A 17,934-nucleotide genomic window follows, 5' to 3' on the forward strand; every position below is an offset into this window, starting at 1 on the left:
TTGAATTCATTAGTAAGAACCTAAGGACTCTAAGGGCCGGGGGAGTTAAAGCAAATGAGGTCGTACGAGTACATAGTGGCTTTAACATAGGGGGCTTCAAGACAATGCGAACAACTAAAAATTACAAAAACATCAGTTTAAGGTATAAGTTTAAAATCAGCTTTAAGAGATCTGAATTTCCCTCGTAATGTAGAACAAACATCATGCACAAGTAATCCTCCTATTCGAGGCTGGTTTCGAGGCCATATCTAAAATGTGGTTATTCTAGCAAATGAAATCTATAATTTAGAAACGTTGTCTTAACCATCACTCCTAGAACTTTAGAAGAATAATTACGACATGCATTGCTTTCTAAAAATAATTTGTTGGGCTCATATAATTACATGTGTTCATGAAGATCAATATATGCAAACTCTAACAATATTCCTGCAACATAAGATGAGGTAATGCAATACCATGCAATATATTCCATACAATACATTAACATACCTTAAACGATAAACCTAAAATATACTAAACCTGCATATTTAATCTCAATGAAGATGATTACATTACTTTCAATGTAATTTATATGCAAATAATAACCTTAAAATCAATATATAAAAAATAAAAATCTTACAATTTGTTTTTTAATTTTTCAGGAAAATTATCAAATACAGCCCTCTAAAATTTGCACCCGAAATATTGATCTAAGATTGGAATCATTTTTTTTTTTTTCCTGTTTCTTGAAGTCTTTTGAGAAAGCTTGTGGGCTTCTGACACGTGTAATACTGCTACCCATCAGAGATTTTTGACTCCTTTATATGGTGGTTGAATCTTCCATCATCCTGCCAATGATTTTTAACTGTCATTCCATTGCATCGATCCTTGATTGTGTAATATTTTTTTTTTTTTTTTTATATATGGACTATTTTTTAAATTTTTTTTTATCAAAAGACGCTAATAAACCAACACCTCTCACAGGTGAAGCTAGCTCAGCTACACAGGTCGACGCTTAAAAAAAAGGGAGGTAAGAGAATCCCCTAATGCTAAACAATTATAGTTAATAAGGCTTGAACTTGAAGGTCACAAAAGGTGTCTTACCCACCAACTCTGTCAAGCATGCTTGGTTTACGTACACTTTTTGTTAAATTAGACCCCTTAATCTCAAAATGAAAAATACTGTCAAATCTACTAAATTTTTCCACTAAAAAAAATCTACTAAATTTTGTAGTACATAAAAAAATTTGGGTATTGGCTTCATACAAGTCGCGGTAAGTACGTGTGGTAATTCTCAATTCATTGATTTACTTTTAGCAAAAATTTCAATTGACAGAACATTACAACTTTACAAGGCTCATCAACTTGCTACAGACTATCATATTACCATTCAAAATACAAAATATTACAACATAGCAGACAATACGTTGTACTTCATAATAATGTACAAGATGCTAACTTGTCTATAGGAAATATAAGGCTCATATAAAAAAGATGACCAATTTAGAAGAGCAACCAGTGTGGAGCATATACCGAAGCAACTTCATTGCAGACTACGAGCCTTTTGTATGTTCATCCTTTCTCAGGTAGCCAGTAACTTCCCTCAGAACAAATAGAAACTAGGTAATCACATCGAAAAAAGTTTACAGGATGTACAGAATAAAACATGATCGTGATCCAATGGTTCAGTATGCCCTCATGAACTTTCGCCACTCTTCCAGTGTCCTTTGTAATGGCCAGAAAGTTAATATCAGTCACTCCTTGATGATCAATAACAAAATCCAGAATCTAGCACATCAAAAGAAGGGCTTCCCGGGTTCGACCAAGTAAAGACAATACAGTGGCAGCAATATGATGGCCAGTCAGCCCTGCACGTGTAAGCTGTTCGTTTGGAGATGCATGTTCTATGTAGGTGTCCGGCAATACAATTGGTCTCCACTGAAAGAGTCACAGATATCACAAAATTAAGAGCACTGACTGCATCTGCTCAAGGTTAAACACTTGAACTAGGATATGCCATTTGCACAACAGAAGCAGAGATGTGAAAGGAAAGAAGGTGACAACACATTGCTCCAGCATTATACTCCGGGAAATATATATTGTGTAAACTTGTTTCCACAAAGATAGGCTTCTCAGCTTACCCCCTCAACATCACTTTCTCTATACACCGTGTCACTGTATCTCGGTATCAATAAAAAAATTGAACTGTACAAGTGCCTCCAAATTTGTTTTGACATGATACAAGCACAGCAGTTTCCTAGAGAAGAGGTGAAATGAGGAAAATATATCCCAGCATGCAAATCCCATGGCTCAAACTTGCAATCTCATTTATGAATATTTAGCCCAAACGGCCAAACATGTACACACCAATAGAAACAGTAGGTCATGGAACCTTAAAAGTCATTCCACTCCATAAGTAATCATTGATAGGCTTGGAAATGGCTAAAGCTAAATGCAGAGGTTTCTACAGGCGATAACTGAGATAAATCAGAGTATGGTCAAGCACTTAGCTGTGTCGGAAAGAATTCCACAAACATAGATCATGTAAAGTTCCTCAAATATCATACATTCGAGTTTTAAAAGGGAAAAAAAAAAAAAAAAGTCGAAAGGGGTGTAGGATTGATTTATTAGCTTAAATTTTATCAATAAAATTTAACAGAAAATCAGTTTAAAGATTTACCTTAACTCTTCCATCAAGCTTCCCATCAAGTGCAATGAATTGGGCAACATGGGACCCAAATCCTCCAACAGATCCTTCCTCTACAGTAATCAGAAAGGCATGATTTTCACAAAGATCTCTCACAAGCTTAATGTCTAGGGGCTTGCAGAATCTTGCATCCGCAACAGTAACTTCTACTCCAAGCTTTGAAAGGAGAGACTGAGCCAAAAGGCAGTTCTGAACCATGGCTCCATATCCTAATAAAGCAACATCTTTTCCTTCAATGAGGACTTTCCCCTTGCCAATCTATTCTACAGAAAACGGTTCACAACTAAGGCAATGGTGCACTAAACTTACAAGTATCAATCACATTAAATATAGAAATAAAAGTCAAACATAAAATAACATACGTTAAGGCAGAAAAATAATCAGCAGTAATAGGGATATTAGACCAAAAGGTCTAAACAGAACAAAACAGATGCATCGCCAATCCATGTTTAGCAATCTATCTGAAGTATTTTACAGGAGATAACAAAGTGGAAACAATAATTTTATTTATCAGGTTTTTCAACTTACTACTGTGCTCATTTAATTGATAAAGTAAAGAGCACACTTTCAGAGTGAAGTACTACCTCAATTGGCGTTCTACACTTGGGGTTATCTATGCCAACAATAGAGCCTCTGGGATACCGGAAGCACACTGGTTGATCATCAATTTGTGCTGCAGTGGCTACCATACGAGCAAGTTCAAACTCATCAGAGGGAGCCATCACAATCATGTTGGGCAAGCAGGACATGAAAGTTACATCAAATGAGCCAGAGCACACTGGTCCATCGGAACCTACCATGCCTGCCTTTGTGATAGCAAAACGCACTGGAACTTTCTGTCTATCAACATCGTGAACAATCTGTCAACAGGAGAGACAAATGAGCACATGTTTTTCAACTCTCCTTTGACCAATTTGCAGCCATTTCAGATAATTTAATTTTTAGCAGCTTACAAGAAATCAATGTATCAGGCAGCAAATAGTAATTAAAATCATCATGAAGGCTAAGGCAAGGCATCTTAAGACATGATAATGAAGGGTGAGCCAAGACATGAATGAGATAATTCCGGGCACCAAGTAGGCTTCCTTGGGCGCTTTGGGAACCCCGGGAAGGACCTCGATGCATGATCTTGCCGGGTCCAAAACTGTGCTCTGGAGGCCAAGTTTGAAGGCTATAATACACAAAATTGGACTATTTTCGGAGATTTCGGGACAGAGTGTCAAAAATTCAAGGGATGGTAGGGGATGCCCAGGGTCATATAATGTTGTTTGGAATCATTTATGGCCAAGCTTGTTTCCCAGAGTCAAGCAACTGTCATGTTTTAGTATCTTTAAGATAGGCCTAAAGTGAGTAATAATAAACAAAAGATTAGACAAATGCGGGAGAAAAGGTGAGGGGGTGGAGAGACGAGACCTGGTCATAAGCTCGCTGTAGGAAAGCAGACGGAATGATACAAAATGGTTTGAGTCCTCCACATGCTAGACCAGCAGAAAATGTAACAGCATGCTGTTCGGCCATTCCAACATCAAAAAACCTATCTGGAAAGTTCTCTTGGAACAACTGAATTGATGACTCCATCCTCATTCCTGCATGAACTGCCACTATATCCTTGTCCTTCTCTGCCTCCAATGATAAAGCCTCTATAAAGTAGTGGTCATATGTTTGAGGGCCAATTCTAGCTATCAATGAATCAATATCACTTGAGCCTGAAATGTAAAGAAAAGGATAAGCATTGAAAAAATGTTGGCTATTATGGCGATTTAAAATTATATATGCTGTTACTAATAAGACGATTGGCTTTGTTTTCTCCTGAACCATTAAAATATTGCCTTCACTAAAAGATTGGAATCTGGTATATGCAAGTACATAAACAAATCTCCAAGACTCCTAGTCACTACAACTATTTTAATATTCCAGGAATTGTCAAACAGCTTAAGTGGAGAATGGACACCAAGGATTCGAGCATATATCAGTTAGTAAATGTAATCAAGATCCACACCTTCCTCAAGTTGCAACATAGTGTGCTTTTCTTCATTGCAATTGATCTCAGCTAGAGTTTTTGAGAGCATGAAAACATAAAGAGCAATAACAAATTGAAGTCCTTAAACAACAGTGATAACCTGACAGCTAGAAAAGGTCTAACCTTTCCTCATTGTGGCACATGCATGCGTAAAAAGAAAGAAATTCCAAGTTTTTTTCAATTCAGAAACCTGCCACTTAACTGAGCATTATTAAAGTGGAAACGTAATACTTTACTCAATTGAAAATCAAGATGTTATCAGCTTAACCATGCTAGCAAAACAAATTCAGTATCCATCTCTACTAGTGGAAGCAAACAATTGAAAGGCATAAAAGAGTCAAAACAATAGTATTGTATTGTATCGTATCACAGGCTAAAAAAGCTGAAATAACTAAGACCAAGACACTGATTAGAATATAACTGAGAAAACTCGTCAAAGCATTAGACGGAATCATCCTGACAGATATGCATATATATAGAATCCAGCCATAATGTACAAAACTGATGTTGAAGAGCAATAAAGGTAAATACTGAATAAATTACCTTCATCAAGATTTTCCACAGTTTCACTCATTTTCTTAGGTTGTCCAATGTTTTCATCTGTCATGACATGAATCAATACAGGGCCCATAGAATCCAACGAAGCTACTTCTTGTAGCACACAAATTAGATCTTCAATGTGATGCCCATCTACTGGACCAATGTAGTACAGTCCCAACTCCTCAAAGAGTGTTGATCCTGTAGGACCCAGCATACCACGGGCATACTCATCGACTTTGGCAGCCCATTCATACAAACCTTTACCAACTCTCTTAGTAAGACCCTAAAGGAAAAAGATAACAAAAAACTCATTAATACAACAATGGAACAAAATTATGACTTTCATTGAAACAGGGGATGCTAACTCATTCTCTTAAAAATTGTTCAGTTTATTTTCAGTAAGGACCACCAAGAGAACCATACCTTAGCAACTTCTCTGAACCTTCGGAAAGTTTTGCTGGATTGCACCTTGCTCCAAGAACTAGAGAGTGCAGTAATTGGTGTCCTGGAATCCTCATCAGGCTTAAGATGCAAAGAGTGGCAATTATCATTTAAGATTACCACCAAATTTGAATCTAAGTATCCAGCATTACTCATTGCCTCGTAGACCTGACCAGCAGTAGTTGTTTCATTGCTGATAACAGAAACTACACGCTCACGTTTCCCTTTGATATCTCTTGCAACTGCCAAACCTGAAATAAGTGGATATAATGGAGGTGTGGTTATGTTTATTTAGCAATATTTTCACTTTTCCTACAGAAATAAGCATATCTATTAGTAAGAAAATTTAAAATCTACCAAGTCCAGCAGAGATACTGTTGCATCCATGAGCAGCACCAAAGGGGTCAAATTCACTCTCAAAACGGGAAGTATAACCAGAAAGTCCATTTTTTTGTCCCAGCGTACTTATCAGGGATCTTCTTCCTGTGAGTAACTTATGTGCATACGTCTGCTCAAATGCAGAAGGCATCAAATTTAGTATAAATATGTGTTGAACTCCCTTCATAATATCACATCTCAATTATCAAAAAATGGAAGAAATGAAAACAAATGGGAGCAACAGAACAGCCGAGCCAAGAGAATTCCATAATGATAAAAAGGGCCTGATAACTCACTTGGTCCCCTATATCCCACAAAATCTTGTCCATTGGTGCATGAAAAACATAATGAATTGCAACAGTCAGCTCCACCACAGACAGACTAGCTTTTAAATTTTTCTGTCCTTTTGATACCATGAGAGACAGCTCTCCACGGATTTCATCAGATAATTGTTTCAGCTCCTGTTGCACCAGGACTCTAATCAATTGGCATAAAACTTCAATCTACTGCTTGTTTGTTTTCATCTTATAAAGACACTAAGTTTCAATATTATTATTCATAATTGTACCAAATGGTGTAAAGAAAAAGGTACCATGACTTCTCAACCTTTCGTGACAAATTTTTCATGTTAATGGGGTTCTCAACCATATCAAGAATAGGTGTAGGCACGTCTTCCCAGAAAAAGTCACTGTTATTGGCAAGAGCTCGAATTCTTCCTGCATGTCCCTGCATTCAAGAAGACAAGATATATCACATAGCACTCTGTACATAAAAGGGTGCTGTTTAGTTCACATAAAGAGGGGGGAGAGGGGGGGGGGGGGGAAGCTTCATAAAAGTGCACAATAGTCCGAAAAATAACAAGAAAAGAAAAACCGAACACCAAAAAGTTTGCCCTAAAGGGTAAAACATAACAATATTTAACAACATAAATGCTATCGTATATATCCACTTTGATTTTATAAGCCAACTAAAGTCTTCTTTTAGGACTATGGTTCTCTAATGCAGTTAATCGAAAGTTATATCACGCGGAAATAAACACAGGAAATGACAAAAAGCAACAAACAATGATTTTACATCGAAAGTTATGTCAAGGCTCTCAAGATCACCCTTGGTCCCACGAGAGTTCCGCACCCAACCTAATCATTTAAGGTACTAAAAAATCCTTATTGAATCTTCCTCATTTTTAACCCAAAGTCCCAAACACTCCATCTTGTCTTTCTACCTACCTACATATGTGCTTAAACACCTAGACTCGTATTACAGCTAGTATAAGTAATACTAATCAAAGTCAACTTCTTATATATTGATTCGACTAGGAAATAGATAAGATCCTAAAGCTACGAAATTGCCAACTAGCAACTTTGATCACTTGTTGCTTCTTGTCTCATGGGAAAACACTTTTCATAGCCCAACAAGTGCCAACCACTCCACGCAAATAGGCTCCAGCATAGAAGTGGCCCAAATTTGTAGCTTGGCTCCAAGACCCAATACCCACACAATACACAACAGCCTCCATAACCCAACAATTTTCCAACCGAAGACTTGTTTACAAGAAGACACCCATCAAGAAGAAAGCATATCACCATTGCACATCCACCTAGGGAATCATCTTCCTAATTCACCAAGGAAGATACAACTTGACCAACAGTCTACACCATGCAAGTCAGGGGACAATAACCTCACCTAAAGCACCACCATGCTCCCAAGTCCCATCCAGATGAGAACATATTATCGGACTCGAATTTGCTAGTTTCCCACACACTACCCATGTGTAGTGCCCTCACCCACAAATCCAAAAAATTACCTGAGAGCGATCATGTGTACACAAATCACACCTTTATAAAAACTCGTTATAATAACCTTGTCATTCAACCGAATAACAGAACACAACATGCTTCCATAAACCCACCCTGCAAGGACATGACAGCCTGACTCACGCATGTGAACCCCATCATTCACGGAATTGAATTTCATCTTCCAGCAGTTTCCTGATTTAAATTACCACTCGTTTAAGCTGTGATGACTGACGACAAATTAAACCATAGGAAAAATGAAGAGTAGCCCACTAACCCCAAATGTTTGTCAACTTCCTGTCAATCTTCCAATGTTGTGCCATTTTCCCTTTCACACACACATGGAACATTCCCCACATTTCTTTCATAAGCTTTGCATTCTAAAGAATACCACGAGCCAGCTCGCCTAACCACGCTTGAAGTTTGTTTCTTACTTATCCAAATCTAATTTATTGGTGGTACATACTCTTCAAGTCCAAAGGTACTTCATTGTCAATAATTCCACCCCACTCCCTATCACAATATCAATAGTCCACAATTTTTTGCAACAATAATAGGCTTTAAGCTACAATAGTCAAAAATGACTTCTTATAGCTGATAATCTACACTTTATACTATAAACGGAGTATGAAGCAATCTTTAGAGGGTGAATTCAGATGAATTTTGTCCTATAGAATTCCATAATCATGTCGAACACGACCATATGTCCAAATGCTAGACTCGGCTATATCACCAAACAATTCCATGTTTTTGACCAAATTGAAGCATTAAGTATTCGTGCCAATGTTGGAGTGTCAAGGATCAGACGGTATTTGAAATAAAATGAAGAGTCTAAACAGAACTAGTAGAAAACAACTGCTCTAATATCACCCTAAAAAGGTTGCAACAACATTAATGACTGTAATCTTCTGATGATTAAAAAAACAAACTCCATATTCATGATAATTCAGTAACTTTATAAACAAATAAACATGATTACACATAGCAAAATCGTATGAATGTATGATAATACCTTGAATGTAAAGCTGGAATTTAAGGGTGAACAGGCATGTTTTCTGCAAAACTCAAAATTTGATTGATAGCTGAAGCTTCTTGATTCCAATTTATGAAGAAAATCTTTAGAATTTCCAAGAGATTGAACAGAAATTCCAAATGGGTTTTCAAGATAAGCCATACCCATCTAGAAAATCAAACACCCCACAAAAATTGAACCAGAAATTTACCACCAAATTGCCATCAAAATACACAAGTACCCATCTTTTCAGCAGAAAATCGAGCAAGTTTTGCGCGAGTAATAAGAACTTTGAATCCCAGAAATTGAAATTGAAGTGTCACAAATTATGACAAAGAAAGAGTTCTAGTGGTATGCAGAAAATGAAAGGGTACAAGTTTGAGTGGAGACAAATGAAGCACTATCAGTTGCATAGTGTTGAGATAGTATTGGCTGTTTCTACTGCCTAGAGCTGGATGGATAAAAACTGAGCACGTTGCTGTGAACTGTTGGGGCCTGCTGATGAGCTTGTTTAAGTCGAGGTGGCAATTGGATTGTTCGGGTCGTTCACAACAGGGTTAGATTATTGTTGGATACTTGGATCTATATGGATAGGTCATATGGAGTAACTCGGTTGGGTATGTTTCGGGTCCAATTAGAATTAGTTTTTTGCTGCAATTATCAAAGAAAAAATAAGTTTGTTATGAATATATATTAAATTACAATAGAGTTTTATGGTTTTCTGAAAACAGGAGTCCAGTTTTATTTAAATTCTATTGCTAGTTTTCTGTCGAGTTAAAATCCATATAAAAGTGGTTCATCATAATTGTTAATATGCTTCGGGTTCAAGTCGTAGTAAAGTTTATGCTTGATTTGGTGATATGTAAATCTGAGTAATCGAGTATGAATTATTTTTGCACGTCTAGTTGTTAGACCATCAATAATTCAATATACAATAGTGGGGAGTATCTTAAATGGGGTTTTTGTTATCGCTCCTGTACTCTACTTCATCATTAATTCAGTATCTCCTAAGAGTCACCCTTGCAGGTTTTGTACCTCTTTTAAATTATTTTTTCTTATATGCAATCACATTCAAAACGCAACAATAAGTTCAAGTTGATGTTGTTTTATGCTTAGTTAGCAATATGTCACGAGACTAGCACAAATCTCCCATGCAGCACCTAGACTCAATCTAATTATCTAAGCCATCCCTCCTCATATGCACAACAATCTATTATAGTCCAAGACTCCAAGTTGATGTTGAGCTTGTGTGTAGGGATATTCATAGTGTAGTTAGTTAGGTATGGTTGTACCGTTGTAGGGATATTCAAGGTCTAGTTCGACGCGGTTTTGCACCCAAAAATTGTGAACGAGTCAATCCAACTCAAGTTCATTACAGTCAGGGTCAATCAGATCATGTACCTTTTTTTTTTTTTTGAAATAATCAATTAATTAATCATATCATGTACTTTAAGGTGTAGGTTTGTATCGGTAATTAAGGCCTTGATTTCTTTCTCTTGAAATAATAATATTCCCGTAAAAAAAATTAGTTTAGTAAAAACAAAATTAGTTCAGCAAAAAAAAAAAAATCAATAAAAATAAAAATAATTTTTAATGCATAAAAATCAGTAACTTTATAGAACAAAGAATCTATAACTTTACAGAACAAAGAATCAGTAAAAATAATAATAATAATAATAATAATAATAATAAAATTAAGTTTAGTAAAATTAATTTCAATTCTACAAAAATAAGGTGAAGAAAACGAAAAAATACAAAAGTTAATATCCTATCTAAGCGAGAATGAGAGATAGATCAAGTAGTTAAAGCTTCCCTCCTGATTCTAGATGATCCTAAGATTGATTCTCATTACTCTCCCTTGTGTCTCTCTAAACACCAAAAAAAATATCCGCTAGTTGTTTATGGATAGTATTGTAAATTATCTAACATTAGAGCTTCAACCATAGAGATCTTCAACAATGGAGCTCAATCTCCGCTTCTTCGCCACCACAACAACCGCCACTTATCACGATGAGAATCATGTTATGAGCAATTTTATAGTTAAATAGTCTTTACCTTCTTCAATTATCTTCAAACCCCACCGAACTAAAGCTTTCTTCAAGCTCTAATAGATGCTCCATTGTTAAAGACTTAAAACCCATGTGCCCTCAACAATACCTACCATTTTGGGTTAACCAAACCATTCCCTTAATTTGTATTTTTTTTTTTTCCAAGGGGGTTGTTTGTGGTGTTGATGAAGGAAGAAGATGCAAGTCCAATGTTTTTTGTTTTTTGATGAAACAATTGTGCTACTGTGCGTGAGTTTAAATTAAAGGAAGAAGATGAAAGAAATATGTTTTTTTATTGTTGATATTAACATAGTTTGTTAATATAGGATACAAACTGAGTCTAGCTCTGAAGAAAACATGGCCTAATTAATATGGGTCAATTTTATCGGATCTAATTGATCTTCCAGTAATGTAAATTTACTGCTAGATATACAAGCTGTGTTCTTTTGTTTACCAAATACAGTAAAATTTTCTGGATGAAATGGACAGGAGCACTGCAGAAGAACTATAACACTTCAAATAATTTACCACCAGCCTCTAGCTAATACATATTAGCAATTAAAGCTTCAAATACCAACCAACCAAACCAGAGAAAAAATATATAGGAAGGAATTCATTCATCTGTTCTCTGCTATTCAGTTTGCTAGTAACTAGTTTAAGATTTTCTTGTTTCGTCAATTTTTCAATGGGAAAATCAATGCTGCCAGAAAAAATACAAGGACATGAAGTTTTTACTTCCACAATTTCCTCAAGGACATATTCTTTTCTGTATCCTTCTTCATCACCTTTGCCACAGCCATTTCAAAATCTTCCTGTGTTACGTGAATCCTCCTCTCTCTCAAAGCAAACATACCTGCTTCAGTACATACACCCTGCACACTCCAGAGTAGAGGAATTTGGTTACATACATGTATAAATCACCGACAGGAAAAATCATATAGACCAAGATATCTATGTTTACATAGTTCAACTTCAAAAATAACTTACTACAGGATCATAAATGAACAGGGAGAAAAGAGGAGGTTGGGGGGGGGGGGGGGGGGATCAATTAGATAAACTGTTTCGATTCATATGCTAACAGGTATGCAGCCAAACACAGATTCACATATGCAAATGTCAATTCATTGGCTATTAAAGCAGTTAGTAAGATTCAATAGCTTATCACAGCCAACTTCTAGATTATTGTTTTGTAAACATTGTACTTGTAATTAAGTCATGCTAGCACAAATTCTGTTAGTTTCAGCAACTGACAATAGAATACTAGAAATTCCCTTTTCTGGGTTCCATTAAAATGAAAACTCAAAGCTCACAATGATAACATATATGCTCTTAGACACATGTTTGTAAGGAAATTTCTGCATCGCAACTCCCAAGTCTCAATTACATTTTACCAATAAACTAGCTTAAGATTCAGAAAATCAGCACAGCACAACTTTCATCACGTTTCAGGGGAAAGCAACAATAACTTGCGACTCTTGCAGACCTAAATCTCAAATTTTCACTAGTGTCGTGTTTCTGCAGGATAGCACAAAAACAAAGTATATCTACGAGACTGACAAAAATCCAATGTTCCTTACAAGCCAAACTTTGTCACCTTTCTCTCTCTTACACCCTTTTCTGGTGCCAAAAAGGCAAAAGCATTTCAGTTTATCCCAATAAACAAACAAACAAAAAAGCCTAAGCATATAATTAATGATCGGCATTTCCAATATGGAAGGAAACAGCATTGTCTGATAGCTTTAGTCTCATTATAATGCCAATGGTTTGTCTAAGTATGGTTTAGGGATGGCATGTATAGCATGTTTCATGTTGTAAGAAATCATAATCCTTTGGAAACTCTGTATCATTTGAAAAGCTCTAGAATTTAATACTCATTTTACACCGAAAAATTATATAAGATGCTGAAGGAAAATAACAGTTTGCAAACCTTTAACTCTGCACCAGAAGCGCCGTTCATCTTTTCAGCAATCTTCTTCAAATCAATCCCACGCATCAAGTTCATTCTTCTAGAGTGGATCTTCAAGATGTCACAACGAGACTGAAAAGATGCAATGAAGTCATTTAGAAAAATGTAGAAGCACTGTTAACATGTTGGGGAATTTCAGATACAATTTTATTAAATTATCTAAATTTATAAATGCAAGGGAAACAGCTCATTCTAAATTTCTACTTGCTTGGTAATGCATGTCCATAAACCAAATAACATATGTATTTCAAAAATGCATTACCAAATGCTTGGCACTACATTTAAAGGACAAAGACCACCTTGTCAAAGCAAAGAAAGGGTGAGCACCCTGAATTTGGTACATCGATAGATGTAACTATATGAGTCACTAAGTGGCAAAGTGCTTTCTTTTGATTACAATGTTCTTCCATGTCATTAGGGAATAAAAATATAACAAAATCTTCCTTCTTCCATAGATCAACAAGACTTTAAATGTTGTTTTTAACACCGCACCTAAGAATATTTTATAAACCAATGAGGCAATGAGTGCATTATACCCAAACAACTACTGCCACTTGATTCGGATCATTAATTATTTACTTGTAATCCTTTATAGGCAGATTCAAGTTTTTAAATTTACTTCGTGTTACATGCCACCATTATTTTCTCTCATCGTTATGTGAATACCCACAAAGTCACAAAAAAAAAAAAAAAAAAAAAAAAAAAAAAAAAAAATCTCCACTTAATACTTAATGACAAAAGACAGCGCATCATAATAACACTTTCCCTATCTTTCCCCTCAATCCAATCCAAAAAAGGTATAATAAAAAAAAGTTTCTAAGCCTTTCCAAAAGAAGACAACAGCATCAGCACTTTGGGTTAATCTATGAAAGGAACTTCAAGAGGAAGCCTAGAAAAGAAAACAGATTGGTGAAAGTGTCTCCATGCCCTCCAAACTTACTGAACTTGCCTACTTGGATCAACAAGGGTCCTTTCAGTCCATAAAGCAGAATACAAAGCAGGAGACTCATTTAGCTACATGATCTTCAGGGAGGGGGTAAAGCACTTGCTTGACAGTTAATTGAGTTAAAGAAGGAAATATGCAAATACGAAGCGCACCACAAAGCTGTGGAATAAAGAAAGAAGCCAATATATTAAACTCACATCTTCGTTAGGATTGGGGAACTCAATCTTCCTATCAATCCTTCCAGGTCTAAGGAGAGCTGGGTCCAGTATGTCAATCCGGTTTGTGGCCATCAAAACCTGAGGATAATTATGCCACATCAATTACAATGAAATATAAGGTATTAATAGACCAATAATACAACTAAGAACAATTCAGAAAACAACTCATAAGTACTTTAATCTTTTTTGATGCTTCAAATCCATCTAATTGATTGAGAAGCTCCAACATAGTTCTTTGAACTTCACTATCTCCATTTCCAGATCCGGATTCCATTCTTGCTGATCCAATACTATCAATTTCATCCATGAAAATGATAGACGGAGCATGTTCTCTGCACAACAGCAACATCGAAGAGTCATGCACATTGTTCATTCAGACTAAATCAGCACAAACAAATAATGTAAGTTTAAAAACCTTCTGATGCAATGTCAAATAGGATATCAACATAGTATAGCAGTCAAATAAGGATATCAACTTAGTATAGCAGGCTTTAAACAAAAAATGTAACAAACCTGGCCATAACAAAAAGTTCTCTAACCATTCGGGAACCCTCTCCAATATACTTCTGCACCAACTCCGATCCAGAAACCCTTATGAATGTACAGTCAGTGTGATGTGCCACTGCCCTAGCAAGCAGAGTTTTTCCAGTACCGGGTGGACCATAGAGCAAAACTCCCTGTACAAAACAAAAGACAGATGCAGTCGTGATTAAAAATGATGGTTAGACACCCATAGAAGAAATAAACACACTATAGAAATGAAAGTCTCCCACAAGCCCATAAATATGAAGAGGAGAAGGGGGTTGATGTCAACAAACACATGTCTTCACTCTTCAGAACCAGAGACAAAATTTTAAATCATTCAACATAATGAGGTATTGAGGTTCAAGTAGGTCGAAACCAGAAAATGTTCAGTAATTTCACCTTAGGTTGAGCAATACCAAGACTCTCAAACAATTCAGGATGCTTGATTGGAAGCTCGATAACCTGAAACAATTTTTAAAGAGTTAGACTGCCCTCTTTATTTATCAAAAGCAATCTACCCATAAACTGTTGTCATTGGGTGGGGGTGAACATGGTGACAGCTAACCTCCTTTATCTCTTTAATTTGCTGGTCTAAACCTCCAATCATGTCATAAGTAGAATCAGGAACTTTCTCAACTTTCATAAGGTTCACCAAAGGATCAACTTTACTAGGTAAGACTAGATGGAGGACATAGCTGTCATTGCGAAGAGCAACTCTAGTGGAAGGTGTGAGTTTTGTTATGTCAATGTTCTTATCAGCATCAACAACATATTTCCCTTCTGGATGAACCTGTTACAGGATTGGTAATAATTAGAAACTTCACTCTATCATTTACGATAAGACTACTGTCATGATTATAAAAAAAAAAATTGGTAAGTTGAACACTACCATTAACAGTTATTAATTCTATAGTAAAAAATATGGCGCCAAAGAAAAAGGACTCACTACACAATGATATAAGCTTACCTTGACCAACACCTTAGACTTTCCCATTACTTTGACAACTTCTCCAACATATGATCCAGGCTCTTGAAGCAGCATTAGTTCCTCTTTGAGCATCCTGACTGAGCATGTCCAATATAGTATATAACAGTATAAGTCTAACTACACTCAATGTGGGGTAAAAGGCCAAGCTTTTCAAGCATACTTGCAATAAAGCATAGTTTTTATGTAAGATTTGAAATTGATTAAACAACTACAAAGTACACCTTATTCATCACAAACCACACAAAAAAACAATTCCCTGTTTACACATACACATTCCAAACAATCAACTGCATACCAAACTTAAGCAACTTACATATAATTAAAATCTCCGCTTGAAATCTGAAACAAACAGAAATGCAATGGTGCAAGATAGAAATTAAACCTATAAACAACAGCAGCAACCATTCTGAACTTTCGAATCTTACATCAGATAACTATATCGAAATTCTGAAGAAATTAGTAAATTTTTTGATAGGCTAAGCTTCACCCAAATCACAATACATCACAAATCACAACTCAAAATTAACTCCCAGATTCTAAAACAATTACGGTAGGAAATAAATTGGCCTTCCCTCATTATTGTTCAATAATCCACCAAATTACAACTACACACAGTAGAACCACAAAAGACAATTGATCGAAATCACAACTCCAAAACCCTATGTAGAGAAATTCAGAATCAAGGCAAAGGACATTTCACAAATTCGGTCACACAACAATCGAAGGCAAAGGCAAAAGTTTCTGAAATCTTGGTATTCAGCTAATTACTACACTAAAACATCTTAATTGCAATTAAGCCGGCAACAAATCGAAACACAATTTACCCAAAAAAAAAAAAAAAAATCTTGACTAGTTAACAACGAAATTACAACCCCAAACCCAAAAAAACACTCAAAAGGGATCAAATTAAACAATGCCAAGATGAGATCAAAGACAAATTCAACCCCCAGCAAAAAATAATACAACAAATTCAAAACAATAAATAAAAATCGATAGTAAAATCAAAGAGAACAGAAATTAAAGAAAGAAGTGAGTAATTCGATAAAGTAAGGGTTAGGGTTTACTTCACCTTGAGAATTGAGCTCATTACGATGAGCTTCAAGACGGCTAAGATCAAGGGTTTTCTGGCGATGAAGATGTTCGAGTTCGTTGATCCGTTTGAGATAATACTGGCGTAAACCATCGCCGTGAGTGGTGGTTCCGGAGGCCATTGTTGCAGGGCTACTTCGTTCGGTAAGAGCAGTCGCCATTTTTTTGGGAAGAAGAGTTTGTGTGAGAAAAGAGGGATTTGAGGAGAGAGAAAATTTAATTTAGGGAAGTGGCTTGCTCAGGAGGAAAGGTAAAAACCCAACAGTAGAGTATTGTGTTTTTAGGATTTTTAAATTGTGTTAAACACCATCAACATTTTTTACTCTCTCCGTGTTTTAATAAGTGTTATAGTTTGACCAAACACGTATATCGAGACATGACTTTGACCATTAATTTATCTAATAATATGTTTAAAAATTATACAAAAATTGATACTATGAAAGTATACATTATAACGAATCTAACATTGTATTATACAATAACATTTGTTTTTTATATATTAGTGTTTTTTATATATTATGTATTAGTAAATTAATAAGTCAAAATCATTATGTGAATAGTGGAAAAAGTCAAACTGTGACACTTATTAAAACACAGAGGGAGTATTATTTAACACATGTATGTATGGAACTATGGATGGTTATATCCTTACTACTTCACCATCACTTGCCACCACTTCCACCTCTCCTCCACCAGCGACCTACCACCTCTCCTTCACCGGCGACCCACCACGCTTCCCCTTTACTTGCAATCCACCACCTCCTAATTGCCGACGAAGAGGTTGAGGTTGTTTTTTTTAGCAGCCTACACAATCGGCAGCCAAATTAGTCCAAACGGTGGCTAAACCTGTTTCTGGCGCTGGTTCAACCACCAATAGACCGATTTTGGCCTATGGTTGGCCACATTTTTCAGCCGGTTTTGGCCAAGCCACCAGTTGATTGGGTAGGGTTTTAATTTATTATTATATAATTATTATTAAGTTGTTGTTACAATTATTATTATTATTGAAGAAAAATGTTTGTAAGGGTATATTTGAAAATTCGTTTTTATTCCTTACATATTTTCTTCCACGTCCAAACATAGTACTAGCCATATTTTTATGAATTTCCAATCCTATCCTCTAATCCTCAAACTTCCATTGCCACGTGCCAAACACCCCGAAAAAGGAAATCAAGGGGTAATGTTGTCATTTTGCACATTAAGCTAAGAGTAACTGGGTACTTTTGTGATTTGTAAAAATATTTTGTCACTTATGTAAAAGTCCGTAATGATAAAATTGAACTT

At 35.9% G+C, this 17,934-nt stretch overlaps 2 protein-coding genes across 7 annotated transcripts; both read right to left on the minus strand.

Annotated features, from left to right (window-relative positions):
• Nucleotides 1–1,262: 1,262 nt before the first annotated feature.
• Nucleotides 1,263–9,300, minus strand: LOC110712145 (probable 1-deoxy-D-xylulose-5-phosphate synthase, chloroplastic). Of its 6 annotated transcripts, none has more exons than XM_021890577.1 (10): nt 8,871–9,299; nt 6,672–6,791; nt 6,362–6,526; nt 6,045–6,195; nt 5,670–5,938; nt 5,250–5,529; nt 4,100–4,392; nt 3,271–3,546; nt 2,660–2,944; nt 1,263–1,917 (listed from the first exon to the last, which is right to left on the minus strand). In XM_021890577.1, the coding sequence occupies exons 1-10, from the start codon at nt 9,036–9,038 to the stop codon at nt 1,768–1,770; spliced, it is 2,157 nt and encodes a 718-aa protein (XP_021746269.1). In that variant the 5' UTR covers nt 9,039–9,299; the 3' UTR covers nt 1,263–1,767. The 6 variants fall into 6 exon arrangements, with proteins under 6 accessions (XP_021746269.1, XP_021746273.1, XP_021746271.1 ...); XM_021890579.1 differs by having other exon boundaries at nt 1,796–2,236; nt 8,871–9,300; XM_021890578.1 differs by having other exon boundaries at nt 1,796–2,443; nt 8,871–9,300.
• Nucleotides 9,301–11,400: 2,100 nt separating this feature from the next.
• On the minus strand, nt 11,401–16,910 carry LOC110712148 (26S proteasome regulatory subunit 8 homolog A-like). The gene is made up of 9 exons (XM_021890584.1): nt 16,631–16,910; nt 15,541–15,638; nt 15,139–15,363; nt 14,973–15,035; nt 14,562–14,725; nt 14,224–14,380; nt 14,028–14,126; nt 12,846–12,956; nt 11,401–11,790 (listed from the first exon to the last, which is right to left on the minus strand). The coding sequence occupies exons 1-9, from the start codon at nt 16,809–16,811 to the stop codon at nt 11,650–11,652; spliced, it is 1,239 nt and encodes a 412-aa protein (XP_021746276.1). The 5' UTR covers nt 16,812–16,910; the 3' UTR covers nt 11,401–11,649.
• Nucleotides 16,911–17,934: the final 1,024 nt, after the last annotated feature.

Source organism: Chenopodium quinoa, unplaced genomic scaffold (assembly GCF_001683475.1).
Source record: "Chenopodium quinoa cultivar QQ74 unplaced genomic scaffold, ASM168347v1, whole genome shotgun sequence".
In the NCBI taxonomy this organism is placed as follows: Eukaryota; Viridiplantae; Streptophyta; class Magnoliopsida; order Caryophyllales; family Amaranthaceae; genus Chenopodium; species Chenopodium quinoa.

What these genes read in the sequence shown, in the direction of transcription:
- LOC110712148 (XM_021890584.1), bottom strand. Translation starts at nt 16,811, where the DNA reads ATGGCGACTGCTCTTACCGAACGAAGTAGCCCTGCAACAATGGCCTCC. An exon ending in TAATGAGCTCAATTCTCAAG is followed by an intron (nt 15,639 to 16,630) that starts GTGAAGTAAACC and finishes GGACATGCTCAG; the next exon opens with TCAGGATGCTCAAAGAGGAA. An exon ending in AGTCTAAGGTGTTGGTCAAG is followed by an intron (nt 15,364 to 15,540) that starts GTAAGCTTATAT and finishes ATCCTGTAACAG; the next exon opens with GTTCATCCAGAAGGGAAATA.
- LOC110712145 (XM_021890577.1), bottom strand. Translation starts at nt 9,038, where the DNA reads ATGGGTATGGCTTATCTTGAAAACCCATTTGGAATTTCTGTTCAATCT. An exon ending in TGAAAAATTTGTCACGAAAG is followed by an intron (nt 6,527 to 6,671) that starts GTTGAGAAGTCA and finishes CTGGTGCAACAG; the next exon opens with GAGCTGAAACAATTATCTGA. An exon ending in TACAGCGAGCTTATGACCAG is followed by an intron (nt 3,547 to 4,099) that starts GTCTCGTCTCTC and finishes TCCTGTTGACAG; the next exon opens with ATTGTTCACGATGTTGATAG.